Raw genomic sequence first — 19,168 nt, 5'->3', positions numbered from 1 at the left:
TACTAATAGTAACGGGCAGCTGAGGCGGAGTAGCGACAGGAAGGACTCGGCAGGTAGGCCCGGCATGCTGCGGGCCGTCAACTGAGGACCCCCCCCCCCCCCCCCCCCCCCCCCCCGTCACAGATCATTCACCGCGGACCGACGACGACGGTGGACCACTCGCCGTGGACCGGGAATTGCTTGGACGGAGTCACAAAGAACAAAGGAGACCCAGCGTGGGGGGGCGAGAACAAGAGGGACCTGTGGTTGTGGTGGGTGGAGGCGACGAAGTGACCAACAATGTTCAAGGGTACTTTGTAACTTTGTTTGCGTCTGTGGCGACTCTTTTGTGGACTGTGTATGCAAAAACAAAGACTTTCACTGCACCTTCACGATACATGTGACAATAAAGTATCAATCTATCTATACAACAGCACATTCACTCCATTATAGCATTTGGTTGTAATTTGGTTATTATGTTTTGTCATACACTGTATAGATCTATTTGACTGTAATAGATTTTGAACCACCCCTAGTACACTCTACTGCTAACAAATGATCAAGGAGTTTGGTCTTCAGTTTCTTACTTGTAAACGATTGATGTAACACAAGTCTAGAGTTTAAATCATCTTTAATTATAACACACAGTATAGCGGTACAGCAGGTTGTTAGTTCATCACTGCCGCTTCCAAGACTACTTGATGTATGAAGTGGGTGGTAATATAAAGTATACAGTAAGGTGGGGTTAATGATGCTACTCAACCATGATTGGTACACATGCAATAACCAATCTACATCCTTCCCCGTAAAGAGTAAAGATGGTCAGGTAAGGTAAGACAGGCGGATTTAAACATACTCGCCGTATCTGTCCGGCACTAATACGGCTCGAATGCCTACGGACGAACCCCTCTCCCTCTGTACCAGAAGAGTTAGTGGGGGAGGGAGGCAGTGAACCCGGAAGGGAGAACGTGGCTGGGAACATTTTGGGCGACCGGTAGGGTGAGCATGCGTGAGAGGTAGTGTTGTTGTTAGACGGGGTTGCCGACCGTGGCGGAGAACGGGACACACTGGGACTAGTGATAGCAGCAGCAGCAGCAGCAGCAGAGGGTTTAAACAGCAGGGGTGGAGCAAACGGATCAGCTGGAAGTGGACGAGGTTCCTTTACGAGCAGCAAGTGTTGGCGGCTCCGTCTGTACAGGGCACCATCGACGTTGACAAGGTAGGAGCGGGGTTCCTTAGACGGGCCGACAACGAAATCCAGACGGAAATGTCCCACAGCAGTCTGCAAACGGACGACTTGACCCTGCAGTAGCGGGTTCAGTGGTTTACTGGACTTGTCGTATGAGCATTTCTGGATGTTGTGTTTCTCCTGAATGCGCTTCTGGACCGCGGCTGGTTTATACACCTGTGGCATCCGCTTCCGCTGAGCGATTGGTATCGGAGGTCGTGTTGTCCGAGACATCAGGCATTGAGCTGGTGAGCCTCGGACCCCGTCTCTGGAGCTGTTTCTAAGGTTTAAAAGGATGAGATAAACATCTGACGGCCAGGTGGGAGCGTTCCATTAGTTGTTTTGCGTTCCTGACGGCCCGTTCGGCGAGCCCGTTACTTTGAGGATATTCTGGGTTGCTTGTGCCATGGTGGAAGTTCCACCGCTTGGCAAATGCGTGGCTGGTAAATTGTCTTCCGTTGTCAGTTTGCAGGCGGATTGGTGCGCTGAATACAGAAAAGTGTCTCTGTAGCTTTTGAATAACCATGTCGGATGTGATGGTGGGCAGTAGGAGTCAACTAGGACTAGGTAGTGTTTACCGTGCCATTCGAAAATGTCTGCTGCCAGCGATGTCCAGGGCAGTGCAGGCGGGGGTTGTTGTAACAGAGGCTGTTTCTGTTGGTGTGGTGCCAAACTGTTGCTGATGGGGCAGGATGCTGTTCTGTCCCGTATGTACTTGGTCATCCCGGGCCAGTAGAACATGCTCTGTGCGTGGGCCAGCGTGGCCTCGGTGCCTGGGTGGCCGTTGTGTGCCTCTTTGTAGTATTCGTCTTTTAAGGATGATGGGATCATGATTTTGTGACCTTTAACAATGACACTGTCCTGTATTACCAGCTCATCGCGGACAAGGAGGAACGCTGCACTTCCAGTGGTGTGCTGGATTGTCTGTCTGGCCAGCCTCTTTTGATTATGGATGAGAGTAGCTGTAGAGTGCCGCCAGCGGCTGTGTGTTCAGCCAGGCGGCGCAGGGAACAAAATCAACCTTGAGAACCGTAAGCTCATCGCATTCATAGGGATGTCATTCACTAGATGCACGAGGTGCACGAGAGAGTGTCAGCAACAAGCATGTTCTTTCCTTTTTTGTAAACGATTCTGAAGTCGAACCGCTGGAGCTGCATCATCATGGCCTGCGGTCGAGCAGGTGCTGCGTGTATAGGTTTGTTCAGGATGGTTACATGTGGTTGGTGGTCGGTTTCGACTGCAAAAGTGTTCCCAAAGATGAAATCCTTGAATTTTGAGCAAGCAAAGACCACAGCAAGCAGCTCTTTCTCGATCTGGGCATAGCACTGTTCGGTGTCCGTCATGGTGCGGGAGACATATGATACAGGTAGTACAGTCCCATCAGGGTCTGTTGTTCGAAGGCAGGCTGCAGCGCCCAGCCTGTATTGTGAGGCATCACAGGTTATCGTGACAGGACGCTTCAGGTCGAAGTACGTCAGGGTAGGAGCGCTGGACAGCTGAAGTTTAAAAAAAATCGAATACCTGTTAATGCTGCTGGTACCAGGTCCATTCAGTGTCCTTGCGGGTGAGTTGTCTCAGTGGTGAACTGAGTTCGCTTAGATTCGGTATGAACTTTCCTAGATAGTTCACCCTACCCAAAAATCTTTGTAGGCTTAGCACGTCGGTAGGGGCTGGCATTTCTCTAATGGTAGCAGTCTTCTTCGGGTCAGGCTTAAGACCATCAGAGGTGAATACGTGTCCGACATAAGTGACCTCTGGAACGCGGAACTTGCATTTCTTGGAGTTGAATTTTAGGTTAATCTCACATGCCCTGTCCAGAATAAGCTTGAGGTTGTTGTCGTGCTCCGCTATGTCCTTGCCATAAACCAGGATGTCATCTACGATGATGGCACACGGGAGGCCTGTGAACAGCTGTTCCATGATTTTTGAAAAACTTCACTGGCCAAGTTGATGCCGAATGGCATTCTAAGAAATTTGAATCTACCAAATGGTGTAGCAAACGTAGTGGGGTTCGAGGACTCGTCATCTAGAGGTATCTACCAGAACGAGCTTTTTGCGTCTAGTACAGAAAACACTGTTGCGCGCCCGATTTGTGCAGCGACGTCCTCAACAGACCTAATCGGATAGTGAGGGCGCTTGATGGCATTGTTTAGGTCTCTTGGATTGATGCACACGCGGAGCTCATTTTTGTCTTTCTTATGCGTGGCAACCATGGTAGAGACCCAGTCTGTGGGTTCACTGATTTTGGCTGGTACACCCATGGAGACCCTGTTTTTTAGTTCAATCTCAATTCTGTCTCGCATGGCATGTGGCACGCGGTGGGGGGCACGGATCGCTGGGACGACGGTGGGGTCAATGGCGATCTTATAGGTCGCAGGCAGCTTGCCCAGCTTGCCATCGAACAGATCAGGGTAGCTTTTTATCGGGTCCTCAGATATAAGTAACTTGTGAACGGAGCGGTTGAAGCAGACTAGCCCTAGGTCCTGGCGCGCATGGGTGTCCAGTAGAGTCACAGAGTCTGATTTTAGGATATAGAAAGTCAAATTTCTTGTGGTGTTTTGCAGCACACATTTGAAGCTAGTTCTTACAACAGGATGCAGAACATCCCCCCCATAAGCATGTAAGGTAGAGCCATCTCTAGTCAAGGTCTCATTATTTTTTATCTTGTTGTAGACGTGCAGAGACATTACATTCACGCGAGCCCCAATTTGGCCTTCACAAGCTTGTTATTTATTGTAGTGAGCACCAGAGCTAGCTGCATAGCACATGACTTAAGTACTCACCCCGAGATGCCTCGTGTTCACCCGTGTCAGAGCACATTCCTCCCTTCAGCTTCGTTAGCCAGCTGGCGGTATTGTCATTAGTCGGCAGATCTGGGGTGGTGTTGCCCGTCTTGAAATGAGCGTAAAAGGAGTTCAGGTCATCAGCTAGGGAGGTGCCGGCACTTGCGGTAGCTTAAACGGATGAGGGTGTGGTGCTCCGGCAGTTGGTTACAGTCCGTAGCCCCTGCCACAGGCGTCTGGTATCCTGCTGCTCCATCTGTGATTCCATCGTGTCCCTGCACCTCATTTTTGCGTCCTTCACCGCCCTTCGCAGTCGGTAGGACTCTACCTTGTAGACGTCCATGTTTCCGGATTCAGGGTTTTAGATTCGGAAAGGACCTTACCCTTACCGTGGGGACGATGTTGCTGGTTATTGTTACGATGAAGTCCGTGACTGCTTCCGCGAACTCACTGACGTCACTGGAACTTGCTTGGAATATATTCCAGTCGACATCGCTCAGTGCATCTTGCAGCATGGCCTCTGACTGGTCAGACTACCACTTTACGTCCCTCGTCACTGCCGCTTCCCGAACTATCCTCTGTTTATACTCCGGCAGCAGGAAAATGGCAGCAAGGTCAGATTTTCCTAGGGGATGGAGTGAAACGGCCTTGTCGCCCTTCCGGAACGGCGTACAGCAGTGGTCCAATGTTCTTACCCCCCTGATGGCACACGTGATGTGTTGGTAGAAGTTCGGCATGACCTTTTTGAGATTTGATTTATTAAAATCGCCAGCCACCACCATAGCCGCATCCGGGTACTTGTTTTGATGTCGACATAGCACATCGTATAGGGCCGATAGTGCCACGTCGGTGTCCGCATGTGGTGGAATGTAGACGGTTGTGATGATCACTGAGCCGAACTCCTGGGGAAGGTAGAATGGGCGGCATGAGATCGTCAGGTGCTCCATATCCGACTTGATATTTCCAGGGTTGCACCAGTTGTTATTGGTCATGAAGCAGACTCCTCCACCCTTGGATTTCCCAGATGTTTCTGTTCTGTCAGCACCTTACCATGACTTCCCTTAGCATTCATACATGCTGCCTTCTTTTAAAACTGTACGCTATGATTTACATTGTGCATAAATAAAATCTACTTATATTTAAACAATCAATCACCAAATTTTGACCTGGTTAACGACATTTAAGTTTACTTTCATTTTATGTTACAGGGCTAATGTGCAAACGATAGTGTGATCTAGCAGTACACTGGGATCACTGAGAACAACCTCATGCCAAAATGAGCATTGAGCAGTAGAAGATTAGAATGACAGGAAATGTTATTTTAAAAAAGTGTACAATTTAAAATGTATGTTTTAATACGATACGATAAAACTTTATTCATCCCTGGAGGGAAATTGGTCTGCCAATAGTCACAACACACAAAAAGATACACAAAAAAGTTGAAATTAAAATTAAATTAAAAGTGAAGTGAAAAAAAAGAAAAAGACGAGATCTATGGGTGGCTGGCTGTTGTGTGCACAGCGCCTGTTTCGTTTTTCCAGTGATCCTTTTAGATAAATTAAAAATAATGGCACCTAGAAAGATTTCTGATGAAAAAAAGGGGAATTGACAAACAAGTTAAGCTGGCTTTATCTAATAGAAAAATGAAAGGCAGAGGTTTACTGAGATAACAACACGACTTTGCTGTTAGTATCATCTGATTGATTAATCCATAAGTATAGATGATAGAAGTCTTAAATGAAAACAGAACATGCAGAAATACACTGCAGGCCAGGCAAAATCTGTGGGTTTTTGCTGACCTGTTTTGTGCTTCCAACATTGTTTTATTTGAAGGAAATTACTCAACATCATTATCCACAATACAAACATTACTCTATTAAGAGCACTGGGAGCATAAGCAAGCTATTCGGCCCTTGCTCTGCCCTCCAATATATTTTTTCCTGACATTTTCTATTGATCTCCTGAATATACTTGGTGCCTGAGCCTCCAGTCTACTTTGGTAGAGAATGGCAAAGGTTCACTATTCTCACTATTTCTTCTCAGCTCTGTCCTGAATGGCCAAGCCATTATTTCAGAGATGGTGATTACTTGTTCCACACATCCTAGCCAAAACGAATATCTGCATTAAATGTCAAACCCTGTCTTATTTTTTTACAATATAATGTGTTAATTTCTCATTCTTCTTAACTCAGGAGAGTATGGTCCCATTGTTTAATCTCTTCTCAAATGACAAACTACCATTCCAGGAATTATTCTGATGAATCTTCCTTGTCCTTTTTCAAAAGCAACTTTAACCTTCCATAACTAGGGAGACTTGACGTGCACACAACATTTAAGATGAGGTCTCAGGATAAGGCCTCTATTAATGGAGCAAGATGTTTCTACCCTTGTATTCAATTCATATTGTTCAGCTTTCCTAATTGCTTGCATCAGCTGCATATTAATTTCACAGTGATTCAAGTACAAGGGCACTCAGCTCCAGTTGCACACGCCATTTTTCAAATTCATACAATTTATTCTATTTTTTTGTATCAAATTGAAGACTGCGCATCTTCGTCCTGTACTCTGCTGTCGATAGCTTTGAGACAAAACACCTCGAAGCCCTGGTCATTGTAATTGGAGACTTCATCAAGCCAATTTCAGGGGGCATACTACCAAAGTACTATCAGCATGTCTTTTGCCCCACCACAAGCTAGCATACCCTCGACAAAAACGCCTGGTGCGCCAGATATAATACAATTACGAGACGGGGTACAGAAAGGAGATCAAGAACCTCACAACCTGGTGCCAAGACAAAAACCTCTCCCTCAATGTCAGCAAGACAAAGGAGATTGTGATTAACTTCAGGAAGTGAAGCTGTACACTAATACATTGATGGTGCAGAAGTAAAGATGGTCAAAAGCTTCAAGTGCTTAGGATTAAATATCACCAGCAATTGTGCTGGACCCGCTACATCAAAGTTATGGCCAGAAAGTACACCAATGCCTCTACCTCCTTAGAAAGCTTAGGAAGTTCAGCATCTCAAGCAACCCTCTACTGATGCACTGCAGAAAGCTGCTTATCGGATGCATCACAGCGTAGTTTGGGAACAGCTCCATCCAAGACTGCAAGAAATTGCAGAGTTGAGGATGTTGCCCAGACCATCACACAAAACCTCCCTTTTATTGATTCCATCTACATTTCACGCCGCATTACGCACGCTTGGTGCGTGGTGATGTAGGCAGTGACGCGCGGCGATCTGCGTGACGCGCAAATGACGCCCAAGTGGGACAGGCCCTTAAGGACCAGGCAAGAGGTACAAATGTTTCAAAATGCATACCTCCAGATTCAGGGAGTTTCTTCCCACCATCAGGCAACTGAACTGTCCTTTCGCCAATCAGAGGGCGGTCCTGACCTCCCATCTATCTCATTGGAGACTTTTGAACAATCTTTAATCAGATTTCACCTTGCACAAAGTGTTGTACCCTTTATCTGTACACTGTGGAAGGCTTGATTGTAATCATGCATATGCTTTCTTTGGCTGGATAGCACACAATAAAAAACTTTTCACTGTATCTTGGAACACGTTACAATAAACTAAACTAAATGAGGTTTAAGGTGAGAGGGGAAGGAACCTGAGGGGCAACATTTTGACACAAAGGGTGGTGGGTATATGGCCAGAGGAGGTAGTTAAGGCAAGTACTATCACAACATTTAAAATTCATTTGAACAAGTACATGGACAAGCAAGGTTCAGAAGGATATGGGCCAAATACAGTTCGATGGGGCATATTGGCTGGTGTGGACAAGTTAGGCCGAAGGGCCTGTTTCCATGCTGTATTACTCTACAACTCTATGGCTTGATGCTCCCATGTGAAGGAACCAAAGGAATCACAGGCCATTTATTTCTTACCCAATAATATTTCTCACATTCATTGTGCAATGTTCTTTATTTATTTCTGAACCTTGTCTTCATAATGTAATGATTGTCTTTCTAATGACTTCATCTAATCAGAGAGAACATGCTCTGCGAAGAATGTCAACGTGTGACCTTTCAGGAAGAGAAATATCAAATTCAAAGATTTTACAAAGGAATCTGACTTTAGAAGGATAAGACATTAGATTAACATAATAGTTCTAAGGTATTTACGGGTGTGTGCATCACATCACAAGTCTAATATGTACCCCAGAAGTGGAAAAGTTCCATTTATGCAAGGCAGCCATGGTTACCATGCATAAAGCAAACAGAAATATCACACAAATGCTAGGTAACTATCTAAATTAGATTAAATAAAGAAAATAAACCATGCATTTAAAAATAGTAAGACCTGCAAATGAAAATAGTAAAATAAGTTTACAAATAACGCAAAAGCCAACAGGAAATATTTCTACAAAACATGAAGCTGCTTAAGCACATGCTAGCCAATTAAAAATAAACTATTAATGCAGTAATATACACCATTGCAGATGTATTGAACAAGCATCTAGCTTACAGCAGAGAAAATTGGTAAATTACCAGTAATGAAAAGGAAAAATAAATCAAGATGAGAAACTTAATGGATTTAATACACGTTAAACAAAAAAGGAGGATTGAGACAGATGGTTCTCCTTGACTTGACAATGTGTGCTCCAGGATATTAAAATAAGTGACAAAGCTCTTTGGGATTCAGAAACTGTTCTATTATGTTGAAAATTTGTTGGTTACCATATTATCAAAGAATGGTTGTGCAGTGATTAAATTGAACTTGTTTTTCATAAACTTGGAATAGAAAATTGGGGACACGAGTTCAAATCTTACCACCATAAATGGAAATTTAAATCACCTGGAGTTAAAAACCTATTCTCAGTAGTCCTTAGGTGGACAAAAATGCTGGAGAAACCCAGCGGGTGAGGCAGCATCTGTAGAGCGAAGGAAATAGGCGACGTTTCGGGTCGAGACCCTTCTTCAGACTGATGTGGGGGGGGAGGGGGGAAGAAGAAAGGAAGAGGTGGAGACAGTGGGCTGTGGGAGAGCTGGGGAGGGGATGGGAAAGAGGGAGAAAGGGTCTACCTGAAATTGGAAGTCAATGTTCATACCGCTGGGGTGTAAACTACCCAAGCGAAATATGAAGGGCTGCTCCTCCAATTTACGGTGGGCCTCACTCTGGCCATGGAGTAGGCCCGGGACAGAAAGGTCGGATTCGGAATGGGAGGAGGAGTTGAAGTGCTGAGCAACCGGGAGATCAGGTCGGTTATTGCGAACCGAGCGAGGTGTTGGGCGAAGCAATCGCCAAGCCTACGCTTGGTCTCACCGATGTAGAGCAGCTGACACCTAGAGCAGTGGATGCAATAGATGAGGTGGGAGGAGGTGTAGGTGAACTTCTGCCACACCTGGAAAGACTGCTTAGGTCCTTGGATGGAGTCAAGGGAGGGAGGTAAAGCGACAAGTGTGGCATTTGCTGCGGTTGCAAGGGAAAGTATCAGGAGAGGGGGTGGTTTGGGTGGGAAGGGACAAATTGACCCGGGAGCGGTCTCTGCGGAAAGCCGAAAGGGGAGGAGATGGGAAGTGGCCAGTGGTGGGATCCCGTTGCAGGTGGCAAAAAATGTAAAAGGATTATCTGTTGTATGTGACTGCTAGTAGGGTGAAAGATGAGGACAAGGGGGACTCTGTCCTTGTTACGAGTGGGGGGATGGGGAGTGAGAACAAGTTATGGGGTATAGATGAGACCCTGGTGAGAGCCTCATCTATAGTAGAAGAGGGGAACCCCCGTTCCCTAAAGAATGAGGACATCTCCGATGCCCTGGTTTGGAACACCTCATCCTGGATGCAGATGCGGCGTAGACGGAGGAATTGGAAGTAGGGGATGGAGTCCTTACAGGAAGCAGGGTGGGAAGAAGTGTAGTCCAGATAGCCATGGGAGTCAGTGGGTTTATAGTAGACCAGACCAAGTGCATACCCGTTGGGTCTGCTCCCCCAATGGAGCCGTTCCCTACCCGTAGCCCCCACGGGAGACGTGGTCCTCCAATTCAAGTGGCTCAGGAATCAGCAGTGCGGCTGTTATTAAATAGCGTCTTTGAGGCAAGATGCGGGCACCAGCAGCCGTTATGGTCGCTGGCCAGCAGGAGGCGACAAAATGAGTGAGTGGGGGGCGGGAAGAAGGATTTTATTAAAATTGTGTACATAAACATGACAAAATTTAATGAGGAGTGGATACTTGGAATGAAAAGTGAAATCTCTACCGAAATGGAAAAAATCAGGGCGTTTGTGGGTCGGGTGTTGGTGTGGCAACGAATCAAAGGCTGGCAGCCACAAGTCAGAAACACACACAGCCACCCAGCCAGAAACACGCACAGTTTTATATATATACTAGACCAATGGCAGTTGGGTCTGCTCCCCCAACGCAGCCGTTCCCTACCCGTAGCCGTTCCCTACCTACAGCCCCCACGGGAGACGTGGTCCTCGAACTGAAGCCGTCCTTGAAAGGGCAAATTAAATGGCGTCTCTTGAGGTTGAAATGCGGGCGCCAGCAGCCGTTATGGGCGCTGGCCAGCAGGAGGCGACAAAATGAGTGAGTGGGGGGGGGGGGGGGGGGGGGGCGAAGGATTTGATTAAAAACGTGTACTTAAAGGCGACGAAATGTAATGAGGAGCGGATACTTAGAAAGAAAAGCGAAATCTCCATCGAAATGGAAAAGATGTGCGAGATTGAGCGTCTGGATTTGGCGTGGCAGTGAATCAAAGGAAGAAAGTAAAAGGATCCATTCCGATTGGACATCTGCGAGCATCGGCCATTCCGATTGGACATCTGCGAGCATCGGCCATTCCGATTGGACATCTCCGAGTATTGGGCACGAATCAAAAGACAGAAAGGCAGCCAGTCGTCAGGCACAGTTTTATAGAGATAGATAGATAGATAGATAGATAGATAGATAGATAGATAGATAGATAGATAGATAGATAGATAGATAGATAGATAGATAGATAGATATAGATAGATAGATAGATGTCAGTCAGTTGTCTGTCACCTGAGATGGAGATGGTGAGGTCTAGAAACGGGTAGGGAGATGTCGGAAATGGTCCAGGTGTATTTGAGTGCTGGATGGAAGTTAGTGGGGAAATGGATGGTCAGTGAGTTCTGTATGGGTGCAGGAGGTGGCACCAATACAGTCATCGAAGGTCACCTTTCACCCTACCAGCCGTCACATACAACAGATAATCCTTCGACATTGTCACCACCTCCAATGGGATCCCACCACTGGTCACATCTTCCCATCTCCTCCCCTTTCAGCTATCCGCAGAGACCGCTCCCTTCATAACTCCCTGGTCAATTCCTCCATGGTCAGAGTGAGGCCCACCGTAAATTGGCAGTACCTCATATTTCACTTTGGATAGTTTACACCCCAGCTGAATGAACATTGACTTCTCTAACTTCAGATAGCCCTTGTTTTCTCACTCCATCCCCTTTCCCTTCCACTAGTCTCACTGTCTCCGACCACATTCTATCTTTGTCCCGCCCCCTCCCCTGACATTAGTCTGAAGTAGGGTCTCGACCCGAAACGTCGCCCATTCCTTCTCTCCGGAGATGCTGCCTCACCCGCTGAGTTACTCCAGCATTTTGTGTCCACCTTCAATTTAAACCAGCATCTGCAGTTCTTTCGTACCCACACATATGTGTGTGTGTGTGTGTGTGTGTGTGTGTGTGTGTGTGTGTGTGTGTGTGTGTGTGTGTGTGTGTGTGTGTGTGTGTGTGTGTGTGTGTGTGTGTGTACGTGTGAGTATGTGTATATACTCACTAAACTTTTTTTTTCCCCTCTCATTTATTATATTTTTTACAGTGCACTATGTTTACATATTCTGTTGTGCTTCAGCAAATTAGAATTTCATTGTTCTGAGACATATGACAATAAAACACTCTTGACTAGTAAGAAAATCTGAAAACTTAACTTTTTATATCATATACACATGTACATTACCGAGCATTCATTCAACTGAACCAGATATACTTGGTAGCTCGAGCACAGAATGTAGTCAGGGGACTTCAAAGTGCAATGCCAGGATCCACTTGGTAGCACCACCAATAACCAAATATGATGAGTACCAAAAGACTAAGCTCCAAGACGATATCTAAATCAGGTAGTGAGTTGAACAAACAACAGAAATAAAATAACCTTGTCTCATCCTTACCTGTCTTTTGCATATTTATCCATCTATGACTATATTGGTGGATTGATGAGAGTAGATTGGGGATAGTTATCCCATATTAAGCTACAAGACCTATATAAATAGTTATTAATGGGGGCACAGGCCTGTCTGGCTAAACGTATGTGAGTAGGACAGAAAAAATAAATCAGAAAATGGAAAATCCTGAAAAAAGTTAGGCGATTTTTTAAGCGACTGCCGACGACTATGGCAATGGAATTCAACGAAGTCAGCACCGGCAACAACCTACATCACCTGGCGACAACCTACGCCATCCTGGCGACAACCTACGCCATCCTGGCGACCACCTACGACAGCACCTATGTCAGGAGAAGACAAGCTACGACAAGCCCACGGTCGCTGAAAAGTTTTGAACATTTCAAAATCCAGCGGCGACCAGTAAAATGTTACGACTCTTTGGGCGACTGAGGAGACTACTCACGACCATACAGGTGACACCCCGGTGACAGCCTAGTCGCCAGCAGTCGCCTAAAAAATCGTCTAAGTGGGACAGGCCCTTTAAACATTTATGCCAGTCTTTGCAAAGCATTACAAATGGAAGCTCATTGGTACCCTTTTGTATCAAGTCACAAATACGACTACATTTTTCATTTCACACTCTATTCAAGGGAGTAGATATGGGAGTCAGGTTTACAAAAATTAAAAGTAGCATGACTACCTCACTGACTGGCATGAGGAAATATAAAAATGAAGTATCATAAAAGCAGTGAGTTTTTTAAAATGGAACAGATTCTATAGTGATCTGATAGAGGATTTTATAATTAGCAAGGGAAAGGAAAGATTGATGGGTGCAGCCCAAGGGACAGAGATCATGCAACGTTAGAGACAGCCATATGTGAACGTGACAGCTCTGAAAGATTCTCCAATTAGTACAATAATTGAAAAGGAATGGACAAAACAAAACAAAAATGGTAATAGAAACAGGTGGTAACTGTTTGAATTTCAAAAGCAAGTGTCACCAGCAAACATCTGAAAGATTTAAGCCATGCACTTGTCAATATTTCTAAGCGTATAGGGAACCGTTTTTATCATATATCTGTAGTATTTAGAATGATTTATTCAATTAAAATACAAAATCTTACCAGTAAAAGCAAATATTAATATTGTACACCTTTCAAGAGCAAAAACAAATTGTAAAATATTTTTTCATACATTTGTTCAAGGTGCAACTGCTAAGATAGTAAGTAGATAGAGGGCAAACAAAATAATTCTTGCTCAAACCTTTGCCAATGATAATAGGAATCATGAAGAACTAAGAAGACAATTTGCTTGGAGACCAAAAAAGACACAAAGTGGTAGACTAACTTAGAGGGGACAGGCAGCTTCTTTAGAGAACATGGATAGGTGACATTTCAGGTCGGGGCTCCTCTGAAGAAAATATTGCCTGACCCACTGCATTACTCTGGAACTTCCTGTCTTTTTAAGGCAATTTGCATGTCAATTTTGGCATGCTTCTGGAAAACATTTGATAAATATTTATCCTAACTATGCCCTCTTTTTATAAAAGAAAGAGAAAACACTGCACTCAGCGAGTCAGAAAGCATCAATGGAAAGAGAAACAGAGTTAACGTTTCAAGTCAAAGATCATCGTTAGAACTAGGAAATCCAGTAAACAAGTGATTTTCAAAAAAATGGTGGGTAATGGATAGAACATAGGGAATATGTATGATAGGGTGAGGCAAGGTTGCAGTGATGATAAACTGTGGAGGTCATCTGGTTGCTGTGTTAATGGGGGCAGTCTAATAGGCAGGATAAGGTGATAGGTGTTGCATCTTTTCATATTACTTATGCAGTTTCATAGGAGAAGTAGTTGGTGGGGATGGAAGAACGGACCAGGCAGACCCCAAAGTGAATCGTCCCTTCCAAATGTTGAAAGGGAAGGGGTAGAGAATGTGTCTGGTGGTGAAATCTTTTTGGAACTGTCAGACATTAAAAAGGATGAAATGTAATGGCATGGAAGGTGAGGATCAGGGGATCTCTCTTTGCTCTGTCCAGGAGGTGAGGTGATGAGAGCAGGCATGCAGGAAATAGATGAGATATGGCCAAAGGTTTTATGAACTATGATAGAGAAAGAGATATTTCAGGGCTGAAGTTAAACATTTTACTTTTATTTATTTGCATTATCACCTTTTTATTACCATAAATTAATGCTTGGAGGATCACTACAACTTATCCCCACAGAGCACTGGCCTTCCCCGTCGCAGAAGTTCACTTTGTTCCATCCATTCTCTTTCCATCACCTTCTCTGCAACTTAAAATTAACATGGGTTTCTCCCTCTTTACTACCTCCGATGAACAGTTTTTGATCTGAAACATTAACTCTGTTTCCCTTTTCATGGGTGTCACTTGACATGCTGAGTTTTCACTTCAGATTCTCAGCAAATGCGGTTTAAAAAATAAATTCTAGTCCCCTATTATTTTGAGAATGGTAAGGCTGATTGCTGTATGAAATGTATTTGTATTCTCCTTGTATGCACATTAACAGTATTTTGTCGAAGACTTTTATCCTAAATGTTAACAAAACACTAATTTGTGTTAGTGGGTAAAATGTTTAAATGCAATTTTCCTACCTGAGGCAGGTGAAGCTGAAGTCCTTCACTGAGAATAGGTTGCCGTGATGGAGTTGAGTCCAGTTGCATGTTAAACAGAGTTTGAAGAGTTGCTTGAGCGGCACGAGCCTTTGCCAACTTCTTGTTTCTCCCTGACCCTTCAAACATCTGCCCATCTACTGTCACAGCCATGATGAAATTTTTTGCATGGCTCTCTCCACTCTCAGAAACAAACTCATATTTGAGTCCTGGGCGCAGTTCATTCAGGATCATGACTGGGTTCTTTCCACTAGTCATGACAAAAGAAGATGGAGTAATCATTGCTGACTGACCTACAGTATTTCCTCCAGCAACACACGAGACACCAAAAGAATTATAGTCACCTGAATTGAAGGAACCATCTCCATTGGACCCTAAGAGGTAAGGATCATCTCCTTGTGCTGGGGTTTCAAACCCATTAAAGAGAGTATCTGGAAAGTCAGAATGATCTGAAGTAAAGTCTGTATTAACATTCAGCATCCGACCCATAGCCAAGTGGGCCTCAGAAGCATTTGGAAACTGGACAAAGGACCTCAGGGCTCTTTCAGCTACATGTAACTTGGCTTTTTTCTTGGTGGGTCCAGATCCTTCAAAGTTTTGTCCATTGACCTCAACAGCCATGATGAAAACAGGAGCATGGACTGGGCCAGATTGACTCAGCAACTTGTACTGGAGGCCTGGTTTAATTTCATTTAATTGCATAAGTGCATTCTTTGGCAGAATGGGACCTGGTGTTTTCTTCCTCTTCTTAGCACGGAACTTAGGATGTGAGTGCCCATTATTGCCTTCTTCCAACGGTCGTTTTCTGTTAATGGAGGAATTGCTGCCATTTGAAAGCTGCGTCTCACCAGGTGTTTGATTGCTTTCCTTAAGAGAGACGTTCTCCAGATTACGGTTCTCTTTTACGTCAGTGCTGCTTGAACCTGCAGTGCCCAGAAAGAGCAACTTACAACACCTTTGTTGTAGAATCTTGTAAATGTAAAATTTAAAGATTCCTCATCTTTCTTTGCAACAGAATGAATGATGTGTCTGATATTCATCTTGGAATTGGAGAGTTTGGATTTAGGCCAATGACAGAATGTGAGAAAATAGATTCAACAATTAAATTTAAAAAATACAAAAAAAATTAACAACCTAAGTTAGCCCAAAATGGTAATGAAATCCCAAGGATAAAAACAGCAGATAATATTTATTTGGAGAGGGCAGGAGGGTGGGGAAGAGTAAGAATATTAAGATTTAATGTTATCACAATAAAGGGCTCTACACTCCATGATTATGTATAGACCTCAAGGTAAACGATTAAATTACTGCAACACTAAAGCACTTTCCAACTTATATTTGAAACACCGTATATACTTGGAACGTAATAATTAATAATCCCTTTGCTAAATACACCTGACTATAAGAATTTTCACCTTTCAACATTAGTGCATTCTTCCAAGATGTTTTCTAATATGTTCATCATCGGCTCTGACCTTCCATCGAGGGGATTTATCGCAGTCGCTGCCTCAAAAAGGCTGACAGTATCATCAAAGACCCACACCATCCTGGCCACACACTCATCTCCCTGCTACCTTCAGGTAGAAGGTACAGGAGCCTGAAGACTGCAACAACCAGGTTCAGGAATAGCTACATCCCCACAGCCATCAGGCTATTAAACCTGGCTCGGACAAAACTCTGATTATTAATAACCCATTATCTGGTATTTGCACTTTATCAGTTTATTTATTCATGTGTGTATATATTTATGTCATGGTATATGGACACATTTATCTGTTTTGTAGTAAATGCCTACTATTTTCTGTGTGCTTAAGCAAAGCAAGAATTTCATTGTCCTACACAGGGACACATGACAATAAACTCACTTGAACTTGAGTACAGAGAATTGGCAGGTCTCCTGTTTCTTTGCCAAGTCATTCTATTAATGATTGCTAGAATATGAAAATAAATATCTTGTACTAATTCACTACCTGCTTTATTCCACAGTCTTACATAAAAAGTATAATCATAGGGGGAATGACCGAGCTGTGTTCTACCAGTGTCATCAGGGGTCTCGAAAACATTTTTTTTAAAGATGCTTTTTAAAAATATGGTTACATAATTATAGATATGTTATGATAGAAAACTTAACCAAAGTACACTTCTAATGTAGGAATTACAGAATTAAAAATATATATACATTAGAGGACAAATAGTTAAATTTATTTATATTCCCTATCTGTTCATATATATCTATATTTCAATGTAACCAAGGTGAGCTGCTAAATTATGTGTTTTGATGTCTTATTTCATTGAAATCGAAAACTCTGTGTCATCCATTTACACAATGTGTGCAAGTCACATTATCATAGACAATAGACAATAGGTGTAGGAGCAGGCCATACGGCCCTTCAAGCCAGCACCGCCATTCAATGTGATCATGGCTGATCATCAACAATCAGTACCCTGTTCCTGCCTTCTCCCCATATCCCCTATCTTAAAGAGCCCTATCTAGCTCTCTCTTGAAAGTTTTCAGAGAACCGGCCTCCACTGCCCTCTGAGGCAGAGAATTCCACAGACTCACAACTCTCCGAGTGAAAAAGTGTTTCCTCATCTCCGTTCTAAACGGCTTACCCCTTATTCTTAAACTGTGGCCCCTGGTTCTGGGCTCCCCCAACATCGGGAACATGTTTCCTGCCTCTAGCGTGTCCAAACCCTTAATAATCTTATATGTTTCAACGTTACCCTCTCATCCTTCTAAACTCCAGAGTATACAAGCCTAACCGCTCCATTCTCTCAGCATATGACAGTCCCGCCATCCCGGGAATTTACCTTGTGAACCTACGCTGCACTCCCTCAATAGAAGTATGTCCTTCCTCACATTTGGAGACCAAAACTGCACACAATACTCCAGGTGTGGTCTCACTAGGGCTCTGTACAACTGCAGAAGGACGTATTTGCTCCTGTACTCAACATAGCACACATGAAAAACAGGAAAACATACCATCGAGTGCATCTTTGGTTTGAATTCTGTTTCTTTACCCATGAGGTATGTTAAATCATTGCATATATTACCTATTTGAGTTCAAATTATACATCAGGTAGTACTTATTGACCAAGCATGTCCATTCATGTGTGTTGGAGAGAGTTGAGCAGTAGGTTGGTAAGATCACAGGGTTCCTCATACACATCATCTCATTCCATTTGCAAAGTTGATAGAATATCAGTCAAATTTTCATTTATAACATCCTTCAGCAAAAGGTCCATAGGTTACTCATTTGGAGCTCAGAAAAATATCTGTCATGCCAGAGTGGGAATTCTTAATACCAGACAAAGGGGAACAGGAAGGGCTAAACCTGATAACATTATAAAATAATGATAACATTGAATCACGTTCAATCAACAGTTGCAATTTGGTCACCACAAGCACATGACTCCAATTTCCCCATGTTTACATGCACACCTTAACGTATCTGCTTGCTGTTAATGACGGATTGATCATGGATGATACTGTTTGTTATAAATATACTGTCAATACAAATGAAAGGATATAATAAATATGAATTTCAGTTTACAGTTTTCCAAAAATAATAATTATGTGCAATAATTGTAAGCCATATAATTTATACTTTGATTGTGTGTTTAGGTACAGGAAGCAAATGCATTTATAAAACATCTGCAGCAAGAATACGTGAGCCAGTTGCATGAATATCTGGATCTGACATTAGAATAGGCACCAGCTCATCATGCAGAGGTATTTGCCTACTGATTATAAATATGATTATTTTAGGTGATAGAGCCAATTTTCAAGACCACAATGCTAGATACTGAAATTTAAGAATATACCAAAATTTAATATTTGAGATTAATCACAACAACTAAAATCACGACAAAAGTTGCAAAAGAATGAATAGAATGATATTAACAATTCATATTAAATATGTCCTCTATTTAATAATAGCAAATGAATGAGTTACTTCAGTGAGCATGTTCACATGAGTAGATAGCGACACCAATGAATGGGCTTTCCTTTCTTTTAGCTCATTTACCAAATTCATCTTTTGAAGGCCACCGCGCAAACCAACAAACATATCACAATGCACAGTGCCGAAGACTACAATACATTTACCACATTGCAGCACAGGAGTAATTTAAGTTACTTAGAAAATTCCTTTGAAATGGCAGAGAACTAATTCTAAACTCATTTCTTATTCTGCAGCTGCTTTATTTGGTTTAATATAATTTTTAAATACAGTTGGTTAATTAGCTATAAATGTTTTAAATTCAGCCTTAACAGCCGAAAGAAAACACTATGTTCATGTATTCATGCTCACTGAGTTAAATGTGTGAGAGCTTCAGGGAATAGCTGCTGCAAGAACATTTCACATATATGAATACCCACTCTGGCAATGCATTATTAGAAAAGGTATCTCG

At 43.4% G+C, this 19,168-nt stretch overlaps 1 protein-coding gene across 2 annotated transcripts in view; it reads right to left on the bottom strand.

Annotated features, from left to right (window-relative positions):
- The window catches only part of LOC129698941 (double-stranded RNA-specific editase 1-like), a 213,741-nt gene that overhangs the window by 46,459 nt on the left and 148,114 nt on the right, over window positions 1-19,168 (bottom strand). For both annotated transcript variants that reach the window (XM_055638427.1, XM_055638429.1), the window contains one exon: window positions 14,738-15,678. In XM_055638427.1, coding sequence (XP_055494402.1) covers window positions 14,738-15,678 — 941 coding nt within the window. The remainder of the gene's footprint in view (window positions 1-14,737; window positions 15,679-19,168) is intronic.

This window comes from Leucoraja erinacea, chromosome 7 (genome assembly GCF_028641065.1).
Source record: "Leucoraja erinacea ecotype New England chromosome 7, Leri_hhj_1, whole genome shotgun sequence".
In the NCBI taxonomy this organism is placed as follows: domain Eukaryota; kingdom Metazoa; phylum Chordata; class Chondrichthyes; order Rajiformes; family Rajidae; genus Leucoraja; species Leucoraja erinaceus.
Note: the sequence above shows the minus strand (reverse complement) of the source record. Positions and strands in the feature narration are given on the sequence as shown.